Here is a 16,835-nt window from a genome sequence, read left to right as displayed (position 1 = left end):
ATCCTTACAAAACCAAACTTGGCATTATCATGTCGAATGCTTTTGAGCCACAAACAAAATTAAAACAATTCGCAGAACACGCGAGAGTCGGAGTGAACATGCGGCAGCACATCTCAACGGGTATTTATCCGTCAGCAGCAGGCTTGATCGATCTGATTGGCGGTCGTACCGGGTTTAATCACCTTGACATCGGCTCCTCATCGACTTCCGGGGCGCAAACCGTCATGGAGTTCTTCTGCATGGCGCTTTATCTTTCTCCAACAACTTTGCTTCTTGTGTCTGTATCTGGGGCTTCACCCCTTCGCGATTCCATTCTACTGGACAGGTTTGTGGCAAGCTCGCACATGTGCAACCGACGATGACAGCGAGCAAACCAAAGGCCCAGGCCGGCCAGACTATTGTCAGCTCGGCAACAAATCAAACGGACGCTTCAGCTCCAACATCAGCGTCAGACGGAACTCCTGGTTCGACGCAAAACGACTTGGGCAATGGAAAACAGAAAGAGCCATCACGATGGCACAAGATATACACCACGCTTACATACTGCCCACCACGCTGTCGATGGGATCCAAACAAGCCACCTCAATTCTCCATGTCCATGAACGTTCTGTTTGCATTTGCAGCAGGCTTCACCGTCGCAAACTTGTACTACAACCATCCAATTCTCAACATCCTCGCTCGAGACTTTGGTGTTCGATATGAGCAGGTTGCGCAGATCCCAACGGTCATGCAGGCCGGGTATGCTGCAGGGCTGCTGTTCCTGTGTCCTTTGGGCGACCTGCTGCCTCGACGACCCTTTGTATGCGGGCTCGTTTTCTTCACGGCTACGATGTGGTACGTCCAGCACTCGAGCACATGGACAAATCTTGATTGACAACCTTCAGGCTCGGCCTCTGCATTACTTCCAGCCTCGGTGTCTTTACAGCAATCTCCTTCATAACAGCCGTAACAACGGTAACTCCTCAGCTAATGCTCCCCCTCGTCGGCGACCTCGCCCCTCCCAACCGGCGGGCCGCAGCCCTCTCCATTGTCGTCAGTGGGCTCATGCTCGGCGTTTTGGTAGCCCGCGTTCTGTCCGGCACCATCTCCAACTTTGTGACCTGGCGTGCCGTGTACTGGCTATCTCTGGGCCTGCAATACCTGATCTTCATCCTCCTATGGCTGTTCATGCCCGATTATCCAGCCACCAACCCAGGAATGAACTACTTGCGCATCCTGTGGGACATTCTGCTCATGATCCCAAAGCATCCCGTGCTGGTGCAGGCCTGTCTCGCGGGAATGCTCTGCAGCGCCCCGTTCACCTCCTTCTGGACAACGCTCACCTTCCTCCTCGCCGGCTCGCCCTACGACTACGACAGCCTGACCATCGGCCTCTTCGGCCTGATCGGCATAGCCGGCATGCTCATCAGCCCGATCTGGGCGCGCAGCATGACAGACCGCTTCGTGCCGCACTTGTCCATCCTCTTCGGCCTCGGCTGCAGCCTCGCCGGCATATGTCTGGGAACCTACCTGGGCACCTGGCACGTCGCAGGCCCCGTGCTGCAAGCGCTGCTGGTGGACTTTGGCAACCAGACGGCGCAGATTGCGCAGCGAAGCGCAATCTACGCCATCGAACCGAAGCGGAGGAACGGCGTGAATACCGCCTTCATGGTCAGCACCTTCTGCGGTCAGCTCATCGGCACCGCGGCGGGGAACCACATCTACGCGGCTGCCGGATGGATTGGCTCGGGCAGCGCGAGCGTCGGGTTCATCAGCGCCGCCTTGCTCGTCATGGTTGCGCGGGGCCCGTGGGAGGGTGGATGGGTGGGGTGGACGGGGGGTTGGAGTCTGAAGAAGAAGAACAAGGATAGTGCGGATGGGAAGACGAGCGAGCAGGGGAATCTGGTGAGGCGTGGGACGGCGGGGAGGGAGGAGGAGGAGGAGGAGGAGAAGGAGGAGGAGGGCGCGGTGGAAAAAGTGCTCGAGGAGGTTGCGGCCGAGGATGGGAATGAGAGTCCTCTGCATGAAGACGGGCAGAGCGAGAAGAGTGGTGGGGAGGAGGGGATTCAGCGTGTGAGAGTATAGCGTGGCATAGCGTAGCGTAACATAGCGTAGCGTATAGACTTGCGTGTGTCGTAGGCAAGGGTCGACGAGGTCTACAGTTGAACAAAGTAGCGTCCTTTGGAGGTAAAGTCCATCTTTCCTTGTTCTCATCTCTGCAGACGCATCTACAAAACGTCAACCATCTACAGAACGTCAACCACCTACAGAACGTCAACCACCTACAGAACGTCAACCATCTGCTCCTCCTCATCTTCTTCCTCGCTCTTCAACTCGACCAGCTTCCCCGCACTCGCACCGGCCGCACCCATATCCGGCACGTCCTCGTCCTCGCCCTCCTCCTTGCGCATGAGAATCTGCACGACGCGATCACAAGCCTCGCGCACCCCATCGTCCTCGATCTGCAAATGGCACTCGCGGACAATAGGGTAGACTTTTACGCGGCGCAGAGCCGCGCGGCCGCCGGGCGTCGTGGTCAGCAGCAGCAGGGTCTCGAGGTGTGACTTCACGATTTCAAGGTCGCGCTCGCGCTCCTTGTCTGGCTCGAGGAGCTGCAGCTCGTCCAGCATGCCCTCTGTGTCTTCGTCGGCGTACTCCTCGGGCCCCATGAGGGGGAGGAGGATGTAGGGGAGGAGGTTTGCGCCGATGCCGGGCGGCGGGAGGGCGGGGTCTTCGGCGAGGTTGGAGAGCAGGACGGGGTGGGCGGGGAGGTGAAAGGAGGCGTTTTTGATGGTCGAGGCGACGCCCAGACGGCGGATGTGGGATTTGTGGTCGGTGAAGACGTGGATCTTGGTCAGGGGGATGATGTTGGCGTCGTGCTCTTGCGGGGTGGTGAGGTACTCGCGGCCCTTTGCGAACTGCGGAGGCGGTCAGTGGGCGGGTGGTGAGGCCGTGGCGAGGGAGAGCAGAGGTACCTTGGCCAGGTCGGCGAAGAAGTACGAGAGGTAGTCGAAGTCGGCGTTCTTGTTGTACGCGCCCTCTGCGCCCTTGACGAAGCAGTCCATGAGCTGGTCCATGGCCCACTTGGACGTGGAGAGCTCCTTGGGCACGTCGCGCTGCAGCTCGAGCACACGCTGCAGGGCGTCGTCCTTGGCCATGTTGGCCAGCAGCATGGCCATCTCGTTCGCATTGGGCTCCTTCTTGTTCTGTACGCTCGTCAGCGCCCGTGTCTGCTGGCCTGCACGCACCGGAGAAGTGAGATACGGTGATCCGTGACAGCAGCAGCTCGAGGAACGCGTCGTCCTTGGCGACGTCCTTCAGCACGTCCCCGTCGGCCGAGACGTTGATGAGGATGGTGAGCGCGTCCTTGGCAATGGGCGCATAGTCCTTGACGAGCAGCTTGAGGTCCTTGACGGGCTCGAGCTGGTTGCGCTTGAAGAGCGGCACGTGGGCCTGCGAGTATCCGACGAGGTGCTCGGCCGCTGCTGGGGGTGAGCAAACGTCGATGGCGGGGTGGTGGGGGTGCGTCTCACCGGCCTGGCGAATCTGCGTGTTGCCGTGGTGGAGGAATTCGACGAGCTGTGCATGGCCGTCAGTCACGCGACCCGGACAAAACCAGGCTCAGCCCTGTACCTCTTCTAGTTCTGTCGGCATGGTGGCAGTGATATCCACGGTGTCGCACGCGCCAGGGCTACTTTTCCACCGCCGCACAATGCAAGCTCAAGCTTATCGATAACGGTAGCGCTCCTCTAGGAGTCTAGGAGACCTCCATCAGATATGCCTCCATCAAACATGCCTCCATCAAACATCTCTCATCAAACATCTCTCCATCCAACATCCCTCCATCAACATCCCTCCATCAACATCCCTCCATCAACATCCCTCCATCAACATCCCTCAAAAAAGTCACCGAGATGATCGCCTCCTCCCGTAGACCAACTCATCACATACAGCCATGCCCCGTGCGCTGGTCAGGCACACGGCAACCGACGAATGAGCACAATCGGTAGCCTTTCGCCGCCCACACAACCACCTGGCCACGTTCTGGGGTGCTTCGAGTGCTGGCGCTTAGAGTGATGCAAGCCAACCACCGACGTGGTAGCCGCCGAACATTCTACGCGCCAGCCAACATTCCCCTTCTGATTGGCCGCCCCCCACCATGAAAAGTGCTGCACAAGGTAGAGGATGCATGCCACACTTTGCTGCCGCCATTGCTCTGGCTAAGGAGCAAAACGCCCTCAGCTAGCTTCCCGAGTGCGCATGCATCCTCGTTGCCCATATACCCATATACCCATGATTCCAGATGTGACTGTGTCTCCGTGCCCTTGGACGTCTCTTCATCTCTTGCGCCGTGCACATGAATCAAGATTGCACAAGTCACTTCTAATCACTCACTTCCATCGATAGAGATCACAACTCACTTCTAATCACACTGCCATCGAGAGATCACAACTCACTTCTAATCACACTGCCATCGATAGATCACAACTCACTTCCAATCACACTGCCATCGATAAATCACAACTCACTTCTAATCACACTGCCATCGATAGATCACAACTCAACATGACTGGAACCGGACTTCAACTGTTTCCTCCACCACCTCGCGCTCCAAGGCAAACAAGCCCAGCTCAGAGACCATCGCCAAGGATGAAGCCTTCTATTCCAGCACCAGTAGCAGGAAGAAAAGACAGCGCAAATCATATAGAGGAGCCACTTGACTTTCATGAGCTCGTCCTACAGGTCAACTCTGTTCCTGTTTCACCCTCGAATCCATCCAATCTTGGCCCAACCATCACTGCACCACCGCGAGCATATGTTGCTCCAGCGAGTGGATCTGCAGCAGGACCCAAAGCACCATCGCCAGTCATTGCGACACAGGAGGACTTCTATAGAGGGCCTTCGCCATCCTTTTCAACACCACTTGCCTACAGCCCGGATCCCAACCGAGCAGTGTCCCCAGCGTTCTCGACATGCGACACATTGGTCCGCAGCAACACCACGGCGACACGAGCACCCAGGTCGCCACAAGAAGAAGTACAGATGCGTTCCATGTTCCCGACCTACAACCCCAACATACCTCTTGCGCAACAAGCATACAAGCCTGCCCAGGCGTCACCCACTCATATCCCACGAGAGCAGATCAGCAGATCGCCGTACTCTCCCGAGCCTTATGTGCCGCACAGCAATACCTCTTCGAGGAACACATTGGCCGCCAAACCATCACAGAAACCCTTCTTCACCCCATCACACCTACTCGACAACCTATGGCTAGCAGCAAACGGGCAAGAGGAGCCAGAGGTCCAGATCTACACCCTCAAGATGCATCGAGCCACCATAGCAAACCCGACAATCACCTTTGGCACTACGCCCTCGCTTCCTTTCTACAGTCTGGCACCAACAAATCTCGCCGGCGAAGACGCTCCGATACCCAGCATCATGAACGAGCTGATGATCCAACGCCATCACCCTACCCAGCCGCGCGTTCTTCCAATTGCCCAACTCGATCTCCTTGCGCCTCCTTCGATGGACAGCATCATGTTCGATCACCAGCAACAAGAGCCCACCACTCTGCTGACCAGCATATATCCAAAGCTGGCTGCTCTCCAAGCGTTGGACGTAGCTGCGAATTCGCCAGCCGCCTCACGAATCGCTCTAGTTGACCCTGGTGCGCAATCTCCCGCCGCACAGAGGTTAGCTGAGGATGTGCTTGCCGGTGCCGCTCAACGGGAATGCTGCACACTCGCATGGAATCGCGACGACCCCAAACAACAGTCCAACCCCTGGGCGCAGCATATCCCGTCTGAAGGCTCATACCAATTACACCACCCCGCACTAGGCATTTTCCCGATTCAGATCGAGGGTGATTGTTCCTTGATCAACAGGCCCTCCACGCGCCCTATCACGACGATTTATGGTCACAACATGCCCTCGACTCCAGCAGTCAACAGCCAGAAGCCTGCGTGCATTACCCTGCTAAACCCATACATCCTGTCGACCTCCACTCCACGGACAAATGCATTCTCTCCACTTCCTCTGCCGCCTCGTTCCAACGCCCATGATCGACCCATCTCCGCTACGCCCTCCACCATGTCCGTCAACCAGCTGCCAACTACAACAGACGCTACAGCCGATGACGCAATGCTCGCGCGTCTTGACTTTACAAGTGATGCACTGACACTCAACCTGGGCGCCCTGAGCCGCTTCGGCAACCCTTTCCTCGTCGACGTCGCAGCCTCGACGCTCCTCGCCGTTGCAGTAGCAGAGGCAACACGCGGCCGTTCATCGCGAAAGACATCTCTGCAGAACTTCGACGCCCCGCCACCGAACGACTACGAACTGCAAACTCCAGAGACCAAAGCGCGGAGCTTCAAAGAAACATTTGCCCGGGATTGGGAGGGCGTAGACGCACGCTCGAAGCAAGGCCGGCGCAAGGCCGGGCTGGCAGTAAGCAGCGGCCTGAAGAAATTCGTCGCAAGTCTGAAATCCACCACCGTCGACGAGCCAAACCAAACCCGGGCTGCAAGCCAGTCTACGGTGCGCGCGAGAGACGCGAACGCGCAGTTCGACAAAGATATCGAGCTGGGCGAGTGGTACGGTCACGGGCAGACGGCGGAGCCCTCGACTCAGACAAAGAAGAAAGACCGGAAAGCAAAAGACGAAGACAAGCTGCCGCTCGTAGCACGGGGCATCATCGGCATTGTGACTTTCTCTTTCAAAGCCGTCATCTGGGTATTGACACTCGCGTTCAAGGTTGTCGCTGGCGTGGTCAAGTTGCTGATCCGGGCATTCACAAAGTCGTAAAGCGCCGTCTCTATTCCTTCCTTTCCAGCCATTACGATAGAGAGACATGCACCATCTATCTATATAAATGTTCAATCTTTTCCATCCAGCACACAACCCACACTTCCGCTGCTTCATTCGTTTCGTCGCTATATACCAAATCCCAGCAGAATGCCATCCATCCCAATCGCATCAATATCCCAACTACCCTCCTTACCTACACTTCTCTCTCATATACAGCTGTAATTATCATATCCTACTTTACCTAATGTTAGACTCTTTCACTATATTACACGTTGTATATTATCCAACACCGCATGCCCACACAACCTCCCCGCGTAGCCACGCAACGAATCAAAAGCTTCGGCTACAAGCAGGCAGACTCCAGCTTCACTACATGAACCCCAGCATCCCCAAGATTCTAGCATGGGCTGCAAGAGGGCAAGAGGCAAGAGCAAAGAGCAAAGAGCAGAGAGCAAAGAGCAGAGAGCAAAGAGCAGAGAGCAAAGAGCAGAGAGCAAAGAGCAGAGAGCAGAGAGCAGAGAGCAGAGAGCAGAGAGCAGAGAGCAGAGAGCAGAGAGCAGAGAGCAGAGAGCAGAGAGCAGAGAGCAGAGAGCAGAGAGCAGAGAGCAAAGAGCAGAGCAAAGAGCAAAGAGCAGAGAAAAGCAATACTATTGCACGACAGCAGCTAGAAACAAGACGGCGTACACACTGTACACGGACGTCGTGCTTGCAACACCTACACCTGCCGAGCGTGCCAGACACCAAACGCCCGACCGTGTCGAGCACCGCTTTTCCTCCCCACTGCACCACGACCGGGGGACGGTGCTGCGGGAGAAGGGTTTCTCGCCCCGTCTTCACCCGTTTGGTTTGATGATGTGCTGGAGGGAGGCTCGGGCTCGGGCCGATAGGTAGACGTCCGAGATCAATCGATCAAGCGGGCGGTGCAGTTAATCGTGGCGGAACATGGACCAGGAATGGCGTCAGCAAGCCAGCTACCAGCTTCATCGCCCGAAAAGGAACATGGAAACAACGACGTTAATTTTTATTTTTTTTAGCTTTTCGAGCTTTTCTCACATTCCAAACTCGCCGTCTCATTACGATTAACTATTACAGCTCCTTCGAAACCCCAATCCAATCAAGCGTATTACCATCCCCACTCCCTCTTCCAATCCACCAACCACCCAAACATAAGAAAATATATCTCTTCACAGGCCAAGTCTCGCAATAGACTGCTTTACATCTCAGCGAAGATCCATCCCATAACACCAACGGCTCCGGCAAGAAGGACGACAGGCGCGTTGGCGGCGGCAGCGCCGGTGTACTCGGGAATACCTGGCGAGGTCGCGCTGGGTGTGCTGCCGGACTTGGCGGATGTGCCAGCAGGAGGAGCGGCAGGAGGAGCAGCGGGAGGAGCTGAGGGGCCGGCAGGAGGAGCGGCAGGAGGAGCTGAGGGGCCGGCAGGAGGAGCGGCAGGAGGGGCAGCAGGAGGGGCAGCAGGAGGAGCAGCGGGAGGAGCTGAGGGGCCGGCAGGAGGAGCAGCGGGAGGAGCAGCAGGAGGAGCAGCAGGAGGAGCGGCAGGAGGGGCAGCAGGAGGAGCAGCGGGAGGAGCTGAGGGGCCGGCAGGAGGAGCGGCAGGAGGAGCGGCGGGAGGAGCTGAGGGGCCGGCGGGAGGAGCTGAGGGGCCCGCAGGAGGACCGGCAGGAGGACCGGCAGGAGGACCGGCAGGAGGACCGGCAGGAGGACCGGCGGGAGGAGCGGCAGGAGGAGCGGCAGGAGGAGCGGCAGGAGGAGCGGCAGGAGGAGCGGCAGGAGGAGCGGCAGGAGGACCGGCAGGAGGACCGGCGGGAGGACCGGCGGGAGGAGCTGAGGGGCCGGCTGGAGGAGCGACAGGAGTGCTTCCGGGGACACGGACAGTGGATGTGATCTTGTCAATAGAGGTCACGGTTGTGGTGCTGTTGCCCTTAGGGTAAGGAGCCGGGGGAGCAGGAGGGCCGGGAGGCGCAGGAGGGCCGGGAGGCGCAGGAGGTGCAGTGCAGCCGGCCTTGCAAGAGGTGATAGTGATGGTGCTGGTCGTCTGGGTGGTTACAACCTTGCCGCCGTAGTTGGTGGTGACAGGGCAGATGGTGGTGGTGGTGTAGGTGGTCAGCTCCTCGGTAGTGTTCTTGATTGGGTAACCTTGAGCAGTGACGGGATAACCGGGGGCAGTGACGGGATAACCGGGAGTAGGAGTGACAATGATCGTGGTGGGGTACGGCTTGGGAGCGTCGCAAGTGCTCTTCTCATGGGCAATGTAGGCCTCGTACTCCTCCTTCGTGCAGGCCTTGCTGACCTTGGAGGCAATGTCCAGAGTGTGGAGGTCGGTGCAGATGCAGCTGAAGTCGCAAGGGCTGCACTTGCTGCCAGAGATGCACTCCAAGACCACGCTTTGCTGGGTAATCGTTAGACTGATATCATGATGTGTGATGGCGAATTGCTTACGACACACTCGGGAAGCTTCTTCACCGCGCCAAAAATGTCGGTCTCGCACTTTTCGGGAACCGCAGAGGAGCTGTGGTGAGCGGTGACATAGGAAGTCAAAGTCGTCGCAGAAGTGACGTAGGCGGTGGTAGTGTGAGGCACCTTGGACTCGGAGGAATTGATGGAGCTAGCACCGTAGCCAGGAGTGTAGGTAGGATAAACAGGAGGCGGAACAGGCGTGTAAGCGGGAGGAGCCACGGGAGTGTAAGCTGGGTAGATAGCGGGAGATACCTGGTAGGCCATCTTGAAAGAACTATACTCGTATTGGAACCGGGAACGAATGAAGAAGTGTTCAAATGCAGATGTTCAGCGAGTGATGCTGTTCCATGTTCCGCCTCGGTCAACCCATTATATAGAAAAACATCTCTCGCCAACCTCACGTCGACCGTTTGCGACATCTGCTAGTGCTTGCGACGGATTCACGGTGACGCGCAGAGGTAAAAATAACTGGTACACGCATCCGTAAGACGTCTTTGTTTGGAGTTGAGCACCTCTCGGTTTTCTGGGTCGACGTTGCGCTGCCGGGTTCAGTCAATACTGAGGAATGTAACCTTCGCCAATGAGAAGTCTTGCGCAATACCGAAGAACTAGCGAGCTGGATGCAACTGGAAAAGCTTCCGGATATGCATCCGATCTGGTGAGGCGCAAAAGGGGGCATAGCTTTCGGCTTTGCTGCTCCTGCACCCAAAGCAGCGCCGCAGCATGCGGCCAGTCCCGCTGCGTTCTGCTGAAACGCACTTGATCGTGTATTCCACGAGAGCGTAGCATTGCACACGGCTGATCGTGTGGGGTTCGCTGTCATGGACTGTTGGCTTCGCGATTCTTTTGCGGAAGGCAGCTGATGGCAGCCGGCAGCGTCGTCATGTCCACACTGGCTTGCTTCTCTCTCGCCTCATTCAGCCACCGGACGATGCGCGCGATCTGCCTGATCTTACAGTAGCTCTCGTGATGCTCCTTCGCATGATGGATAGCACGTGAATAGTCGTCTGTGGCATCGGGTTCCGGCTCTGGCTGGTTAGCTAGAAGTTTCTCGTAGTATTTGTTGAATTCTTGCTGGTTCCCAAGTCGCTGCCGCATCTGGTGCTTCTAGAGTCCATGCAGCGGTACGCTAAAGACTATAGCCTCCTTCGTAGCGTATTAGCTTTTCTCCTTGCAGAGTCTGCGGGCACGTTTCCCGGGGGATGTGAGATTCATCCAAGTACTCGGGCATGTCGCGCGGGTTGCTGCTGCGCAGGCGTCGGCGAGAGTAGAGGGCTCAAGTTGAAGAAATCGTTTGAGTAGTGCGACAAAGCATGAGGCTTTGTCTCACGGTGCAGGACATGTTGATGCTAAGGACGGCTCGAGCATGCAACAAAAGACAACTGCTTGTCCCTTTGTGGTGCCGAGACAGCGAGTTGATTGTGGTATGCCTCAAGACATAGACGTCTTGGATTTGATGCCGTCTGAAGTCAGATGTGGCCGTGGTGAAAGCTCCCGTTGTGAATCTGGGGTGCAATTGGAGAGGTACTGCCCTGCTGCCTCTGTGAGCGTGTCGTTTGTCCGTCCCAAGCTGCCAGTGCTGATAAACGCCCACTTTCGCTGCCAACCCAAAGATAGTCTTACAAACAACCATCGTCTCACCCAAGAGCATTGCCCAAGTCATGTTCCTTTATGTACTCGCCACCCTTCTCCGCCCACTCCGCTTTTGTGATGAAGTTGCGTCGATTCTCTTTCTTGCCTCCCCACTGAGCCGCGCCTCGCCAGCTGTCTAGTACGCAGTCCTTCGCCCTCCTGACCTGTATACTTTGCTCAGCAGGCAGCACAGCCCTCAGCTCGTCCCTGAGCCTCTCTTCGAAGCCCTGAAACAGAGTGTTGCCCCCAGTCAGGAAGATGTCTTGCAGGACGTCATCGCGACGTGCATTGTTCGCGAGTCGCTCGGTAAGGATTGTGGACGCAATTTCGACAATACCTGCCTGGTCTAATCCGGCGATGGAGGGCTGGAAAACGACTTCAGGGACGCGGATACGCTCGACGTTGAGATGTAACTGGTGCGCTTCACGTTGGGACTCCGGATCGAATGGGTAGGGGCCGTGGAAGAAGGCATGCAGCACGCTCTTGGTCCAGTCCGTCTGCGCTTCTCTTGTTGAGTCTTCGGTGAAGTTCGGATCATGGAGAAGTAGCTGGGCTTCGATGTCTTTGAGAGACTTTGAAAGATCCTCTTCCTCTTCGTCGTCGGAGCCTTCGCCTGTTGCAATTGTGCGGTAAACACCCCAATCTGCGTCGTCGGCACCAAACGTATCGTCGTCTCCTCCTCCACGGCGACGCTTTTTGGAGGGCGCGTCGGAAGCTAGATTTGCGATTGACTTCATACGCATCTGGTTGGCGTGCGACTTGCGGTTCCCCAGCTCGGCCTTGAGGCGCTCACGATCCTTGATTTTCTGAACAATGGCCTGACGGGCGATTCGGCGTTCGCCAATCCAACCATCTGGGTCCGTCTCTCTTCGCTCGTCGTCGAGCCGTTGTTCCTCTGCTTGACGGGCCTTTTCCTTTTCCTTCTCTACTCGCGCACGAAGGCGCGCATCGTAGTTGGACTTCATCAGGCGTTGCTGACGCTTTTGCTTTATACCTTCTTCATCAAGCTGGTCGTCCGGAACTTCGAGGAGAGGAAAGGTGGGCTCTTCTTGCTGCTCTTCCTCGGCATCGTCACCAAGATCCTTGTTCCGTGTCTTCTTGATCGATTTCTCCAGCTCCTTGACCCTTTTGTCAAGCTGGCCCTCATCATCAAAGTCATTGGACTCAAGTACCCGTGCTTTCTCCTTCTTCGTGGTGATCTCTTGCAATTGACCCTGGAGTTGTACGTAGTATTCGAATTCCTCCTCTTTCTTCTTCAGCTTGTCGAGACGCATCTTGGCGGCTTGAGCCTGCAAGCGTCGCCCGCTCTCCTTCCGCTTCTCTGCGGCTGCCGCCAGCTCCTCCTCTGTCTTCTGAACTACAATCTGTTCTGTGTATGGGGCTTGTATGACGTGATTCCTGTCTTCTAACCCTGTCCAGTCCAGATAGTGGCTAAGCTCGTCCTCGTAGTTTCGTGAAACATAGCAGTGCTCTCTGACTAGGTCTTCTGCTTGTGTATCGCTGATCTTGCCGGGGAATGAAGGGTATTTGAGTCTCAGCAACTTGAGCAGGTATTGCGCAGACTGAAAGCGCCCCCAGTTGAGTCGTGTGGCTTGCGAGAGGAGTGGTTTAGCATCGACGACGGGGATTAAGTGGGTTGATGTGTATGATGAGTCGACGACTAAGCCGCTGCGTCCTCCGTTGTATGAGTAGGAGAACAGCGAGTCCACGCCGTATGCCACCGAGGGCGCGCCGTAGCACTCGAACAGGATTTCAGACATGGCTGTTGCAGTGTTGTCAGTGTTTAGCAGGCCTTCATCTCGACAGACTGTACATACTCTTTCTTGTGTAGGCCAAGTTTGCGACAGGCTCAGTCATGACAATGGGCCTGTCTATACTCCCCGACCTGCCGTCGATACCCATCTTGACGAAGCAGTAGTCCAGCACGCCCTCCATGGCGTCCCAGTTGTTTATTATGTTGCTGCCCGGCTCGTAGATGGGCTTCGACTGCCCGCGCGCCGTGCCGTCCGAATAGACGTCTGCGCCAATGAAGGAGAATGTGCGGTTGAGCTTGCGGTCTCTGTAGCGCGCCATGTTCGGAAGCACTGAAAGACGCGGCTTGGAATCGAAAGACCATCCTGCGCGAACTGCTGACGACCCTGTGCTTGTTAGTGCTTGCGACTCGTGCGTGCTCATGCCGTGAGACGGTACCGTTGTCGATGATGATGGCCGTTTCGTGGTTGCTGCGCGAATATCCCTCGTTGTCGACAGGCCTGTAGCCCTCGAACGGCGGCTCGCTCACGCTCCAGACCCGCGCTGGCGGAGGCTTGGGGGAGTTGCGCCCTGCGGCAACGGGCGCATCGCTGGTCGCGGACGGAGCCATTGTTGTGTAGATGTGTGTTCAAGTGAAGCCGGGAGAAAGGTGTCTATCTCATGTCGTGTAGTCAGGGCGTGATGTCAGCAAGTCATTAGCGCGCAAGTCGCTGAGGCTGGGTTGCATGCTGGAGGTTGATGAAGCGCGAAGCACATCACAGATGGTCCAAGCACCTCCGAGCATAGCTACGGAGTTCGCAACTACACGTGCAGCAGCAGAGAAGAGAGACCATGAAAGCATCATCTGCGGGATTTGGGGATTTGCGACATGGTCAAGTACGTTGCGTTGCGTTCTATATGGGTATCATCTTGCATGCATTGTTCTCGTCCTGTCGTCGTTGGTCACGAAACCCTCGATGCCTCCTTGAGCCTCCTTGAGCCTCCTTGAGCCTCCTATACCAAGGACTGCGAGAGGCATTCGCCTGTTGCAATAGCAGCACGATCAAGCTGGATCCTTCAGACCGTTCGTGGCTACTCATGGTCAGCTGTGCGCCTCTTGCCGTAGATTGTGGCCCTACCTTCAAGGTGGAATAGGACGTTGGACTGGTAGTTTTTGAACATTTGCGCCACCAGCTCAGTATCCATGTTTTGGATGTTGATCTCTTGGAGGTTCTTGTTCAACATCATAATAGCTTCATTCAGCTTCTCCTGTTCGTGACGTTGGTAAGTGGTTGCAGGACTGTGATGTTTGCATGGACCGCGACTCACAACATTAACAATAATGCGAGAGAGCAGAAGGCTTTGCTGGTGCTCATGAGGGCTCTCCTGCAGTGCAGCATTAGCGTTTGAGTTGCGTGGGCTATGCACTGCTCGCCGCCTACCATGTTTGCTGTGTGGCACGCGTGTTGTTGGTGGGATGGACCGATGCAGTTAGTAATGCAGGCCGGCTTGGTGAAGGGCGACTCCGCGACTCCGCGACTCCACGACTCCGCGACTCGAGCTCCACCTCCGCAAGCTCCCACCCAGCTCGAACGCGCCTCAAGACGTCACGTCGACCGCTTGCACGCACAGAACAGGCGTCAGCATGGCACCACTCACAGCCGGCTCAGACGAGAAAACGCACCAGGCACTGCTTGACAAGCTCGACATCTACGCCGTACACAAGCCATTCCGCAACCCCCACTGGAAGCCGCCGCAGCGCCGCAACAAGAACCTCAAGCAGGTCATCGGCGAAGCGTCGCGCAAGGAAGCCTCGATGATGAACACACAAGCCAACAGTGGTGCCTCGACGCCCGCCGTTGCGTCTGAAGGCGGTGCAACACCAGCCGGTGTCGGTCGACCGCCAAACATTGCGCAAGCAGCGCAAAGCCTCAGCACGCTGGTGCTCGAGAAGAACGGACGGGCAGCTGCAGCCAACGCGGCAGGGCCTGCCCCGACCTACACGAACATCGAGTCTGCACCCAGCTTCCACCCAAGTGCGCAGAAGAAGTACTGCGACATCACCGGGCTGCCAGCGCCGTACACCGACCCCAAGACGCGACTGAGATATCACAACAAGGAGATGTTTGGAGCGATCAGGACGATGCCGCAGAACGTGTATGAGGGCTATCTGGCAGCAAGAGGCGCCCACACCGTCCTGAAATGAGCGCTGCCGCACAGCTCAAGCACACACAACCACCAGCGCCGAGATCAAGCCTCTCCCGGCTTGCAAACGCCGGTCGCGTTCATAAGCAGGGCTTGGGTGGGGACAGGCTCTGGCACCCGGGCGTATACGACTGTCGATAACGATGAAAGCAGCAGCATGATATGTATGACCATCAAAGTCAAGCACCTTCCACCCACGCAAGCTCCTTTCGAAGCAAGGCTCAAGAAGGCGCTCCGGCTTAATCGTGATCCTGTATTGCTCTACGCCCATCAGACGGGATACCAGGAGCTCGGGGGGAGACTTCCTAGTTACAGCAGCTCGTAATGGCATGCTGTTGTCAGGGCGGTTCTACAGCGTCTGCACTTGTAACACTAGATGTGGTCACCGTGCCAGAGAAGAAAGAATGTTCATTGATCCTCTCGTCAAAGTACGCGAATGCGTGTTGTGTTTGGTGGTGAAGGTCAAGACCGCGAAGCTCAAAACTCTGCGAACTGCGATCCTCTGCGCTAAGCAGGGGGGTGGGGGGTGCGCTAGCGGCCGAGGCGCGTCAACTCGACTGCAGCTCCAAGGGACACGAGACAAAAGTTGCCAGGCACCAAACAGGCACCAAACAGGCACCAAACAGAGGCATTTGCACCAGAATCTCCTTATACAAACGCATATTCGCCGTGCCTACATCTACGCCGCCAATAGCTCCACCCTTGATCACCCTCCTCCCAAAACCTAGGCCTACGGTCTCCCAACACCCAAGATGCCTACCATGTGGCTCTCAGACACGCAAAGTACGCTCCAAATCTGGCTTGCTGTATGTACAGACTAACAAACGACAGAAATTGGAGTCGCCTTCTGTTCAGGAGGTAGGTACGCCGCCCTCTGCGCCCAGAACCCGCAGCGCCGAACAGCAGACTGATGCGACAACCACACAGGCGGATTCTTCCTTATGGGCGGCGTTATGATGTTTTTTGACCGCGCAATGTACGTGTCGCCCACCATGTCTTCGCTCCCTACGGACAGAAGCTAATCGGCAACAGGCTGGCAATGGGCAACGTACGCTCCCTCCTCGCACCACCACACCACCACCGCCGCTCGCTCTAACACACGCCAGATCCTCTTCCTCATTGGCCTAACCCTCATCATCGGCACGCAGAAGACGCTGGCCTTCTTCGCGCGCCGGCAGAAATGGAAGGGCACGCTGGCCTTCGCCGTGGGCATAGCACTCATCCTGATGCGCTGGGCGTTTCTCGGCTTCCTGATCGAGCTGTACGGCATCCTGGTCCTGTTTGGCGACTTCTTCGCGACAATCGCCGGGTTCGCAGGCGCGATTCCCATTGTAGGGCCGTACATCGCAAAGGCACTCACTAGTCTCAGCGGCGCGTCTGCGGCCGCGAACGGAGGGGAGAATGTATGAGGCGCCTAGGGGAGAGGAACATGGCTAGACGACAGCGAGCGAGTGGAAGGAGAGCTGGACGAGTGCAGCTGCCTGCGTTGGAGGTGTAGAGAAGAGCAAATAGAGACGAGAGCCAAGTGTATAGTACAGACCAGGATATGTCTAGCGTACAGGAAAGGAAGACAGACATGGCTATTGGCGCCCGTTGGATCACGATACCACTTGATACGATATATACGATAAGAGAAGAACAATGCAGCTACAACTCCATCCATGACCATGACCATGACCATGTCCATCTCTAAACACTCTCTCACTTGACTTGTAAAAAAAAAGCGATACAAGCACTCCGGCTCAGCCCACAAGCCACCAATCACCATTCCAATCCCAGTCCAAATGCAAACGCAAACGCAAACGCAAACGCAAATGCATGCCTGCCTTACCAGCGCCCAATAAGCCAGGCAAAACCCATGACCCCCAAAACCCCAGCCCCTCGCACCATCCCGGAATCCCGTTTCAAGACAGGCGGTTGTTTCAGAGCAGCTCTTTCCATGCCGGGGGCGTGTGCATCCTGGACGCTACCCTGGACGCCACCGGGGATACGGGTGTTTCGAGTCG

The 16,835-nt window shown here is 56.6% G+C and overlaps 8 protein-coding genes across 8 annotated transcripts, besides 8 other annotated features; 4 read left to right on the top strand and 4 right to left on the bottom strand.

Moving 5' to 3' along the window:
- Positions 1–358: 358 nt before the first annotated feature.
- On the top strand, positions 359–2,064 carry EKO05_0004642 (uncharacterized protein; the record flags this gene model as incomplete). Its single annotated transcript, XM_038939196.1, has 2 exons — positions 359–834; positions 885–2,064. The coding sequence occupies 2 exons, from the start codon at positions 359–361 to the stop codon at positions 2,062–2,064; spliced, it is 1,656 nt and encodes a 551-aa protein (XP_038799202.1).
- Positions 1,788–1,824: a tandem repeat.
- Positions 1,908–1,942: a tandem repeat.
- Positions 2,062–2,098: a tandem repeat.
- A 163-nt stretch (positions 2,099–2,261) lies between these two features.
- EKO05_0004641 (Protein hgh1) lies at positions 2,262–3,633 on the bottom strand (the record flags this gene model as incomplete). Its single annotated transcript, XM_059636428.1, has 5 exons — positions 2,262–2,897; positions 2,955–3,185; positions 3,244–3,461; positions 3,513–3,558; positions 3,613–3,633. The coding sequence occupies 5 exons, from the start codon at positions 3,631–3,633 to the stop codon at positions 2,262–2,264; spliced, it is 1,152 nt and encodes a 383-aa protein (XP_059492411.1).
- Positions 2,649–2,676: a tandem repeat.
- Positions 3,634–4,545: 912 nt separating the features above from the next.
- On the top strand, positions 4,546–6,783 carry EKO05_0004640 (uncharacterized protein; the record flags this gene model as incomplete). The annotated part of the gene is made up of 1 exon (XM_038945630.1): positions 4,546–6,783. One exon carries the CDS (start codon positions 4,546–4,548, stop codon positions 6,781–6,783), a length of 2,238 nt encoding a protein of 745 aa, XP_038799200.1.
- A 430-nt stretch (positions 6,784–7,213) lies between these two features.
- Positions 7,214–7,424: a tandem repeat.
- Positions 7,425–7,999: 575 nt separating this feature from the next.
- On the bottom strand, positions 8,000–9,525 carry EKO05_0004639 (uncharacterized protein; the record flags this gene model as incomplete). The annotated part of the gene is made up of 2 exons (XM_038939260.1): positions 8,000–9,193; positions 9,244–9,525. The coding sequence occupies 2 exons, from the start codon at positions 9,523–9,525 to the stop codon at positions 8,000–8,002; spliced, it is 1,476 nt and encodes a 491-aa protein (XP_038799198.1).
- Positions 8,869–8,908: a tandem repeat.
- A 1,373-nt stretch (positions 9,526–10,898) lies between the features above and the next one.
- Positions 10,899–13,255, bottom strand: EKO05_0004638 (Nuclear actin-protein involved in chromatin remodeling; the record flags this gene model as incomplete). Its single annotated transcript, XM_038939549.1, has 3 exons — positions 10,899–12,655; positions 12,711–13,031; positions 13,084–13,255. 3 exons carry the CDS (start codon positions 13,253–13,255, stop codon positions 10,899–10,901), a joined length of 2,250 nt encoding a protein of 749 aa, XP_038799197.1.
- Positions 13,256–13,687: 432 nt separating this feature from the next.
- EKO05_0004637 (DASH complex subunit dad4) lies at positions 13,688–14,069 on the bottom strand (the record flags this gene model as incomplete). Its single annotated transcript, XM_038939160.1, has 4 exons — positions 13,688–13,716; positions 13,764–13,893; positions 13,954–14,010; positions 14,067–14,069. 4 exons carry the CDS (start codon positions 14,067–14,069, stop codon positions 13,688–13,690), a joined length of 219 nt encoding a protein of 72 aa, XP_038799196.1.
- Positions 14,070–14,143: 74 nt separating this feature from the next.
- Positions 14,144–14,182: a tandem repeat.
- Positions 14,183–14,269: 87 nt separating this feature from the next.
- EKO05_0004636 (chromatin-remodeling complex subunit ies6) lies at positions 14,270–14,830 on the top strand (the record flags this gene model as incomplete). Its single annotated transcript, XM_038945628.1, has 1 exon — positions 14,270–14,830. One exon carries the CDS (start codon positions 14,270–14,272, stop codon positions 14,828–14,830), a length of 561 nt encoding a protein of 186 aa, XP_038799195.1.
- A 751-nt stretch (positions 14,831–15,581) lies between these two features.
- EKO05_0004635 (Golgi Transport) lies at positions 15,582–16,238 on the top strand (the record flags this gene model as incomplete). The annotated part of the gene is made up of 5 exons (XM_038939346.1): positions 15,582–15,612; positions 15,661–15,687; positions 15,757–15,805; positions 15,862–15,877; positions 15,936–16,238. 5 exons carry the CDS (start codon positions 15,582–15,584, stop codon positions 16,236–16,238), a joined length of 426 nt encoding a protein of 141 aa, XP_038799194.1.
- A 372-nt stretch (positions 16,239–16,610) lies between these two features.
- Positions 16,611–16,644: a tandem repeat.
- Positions 16,645–16,835: the final 191 nt, after the last annotated feature.

The sequence above is a fragment of the Ascochyta rabiei genome, chromosome 7 (genome assembly GCF_004011695.2).
Source record: "Ascochyta rabiei chromosome 7, complete sequence".
Classification (NCBI taxonomy): domain Eukaryota; kingdom Fungi; phylum Ascomycota; class Dothideomycetes; order Pleosporales; family Didymellaceae; genus Ascochyta; species Ascochyta rabiei.
Note: the sequence above shows the minus strand (reverse complement) of the source record. Positions and strands in the feature narration are given on the sequence as shown.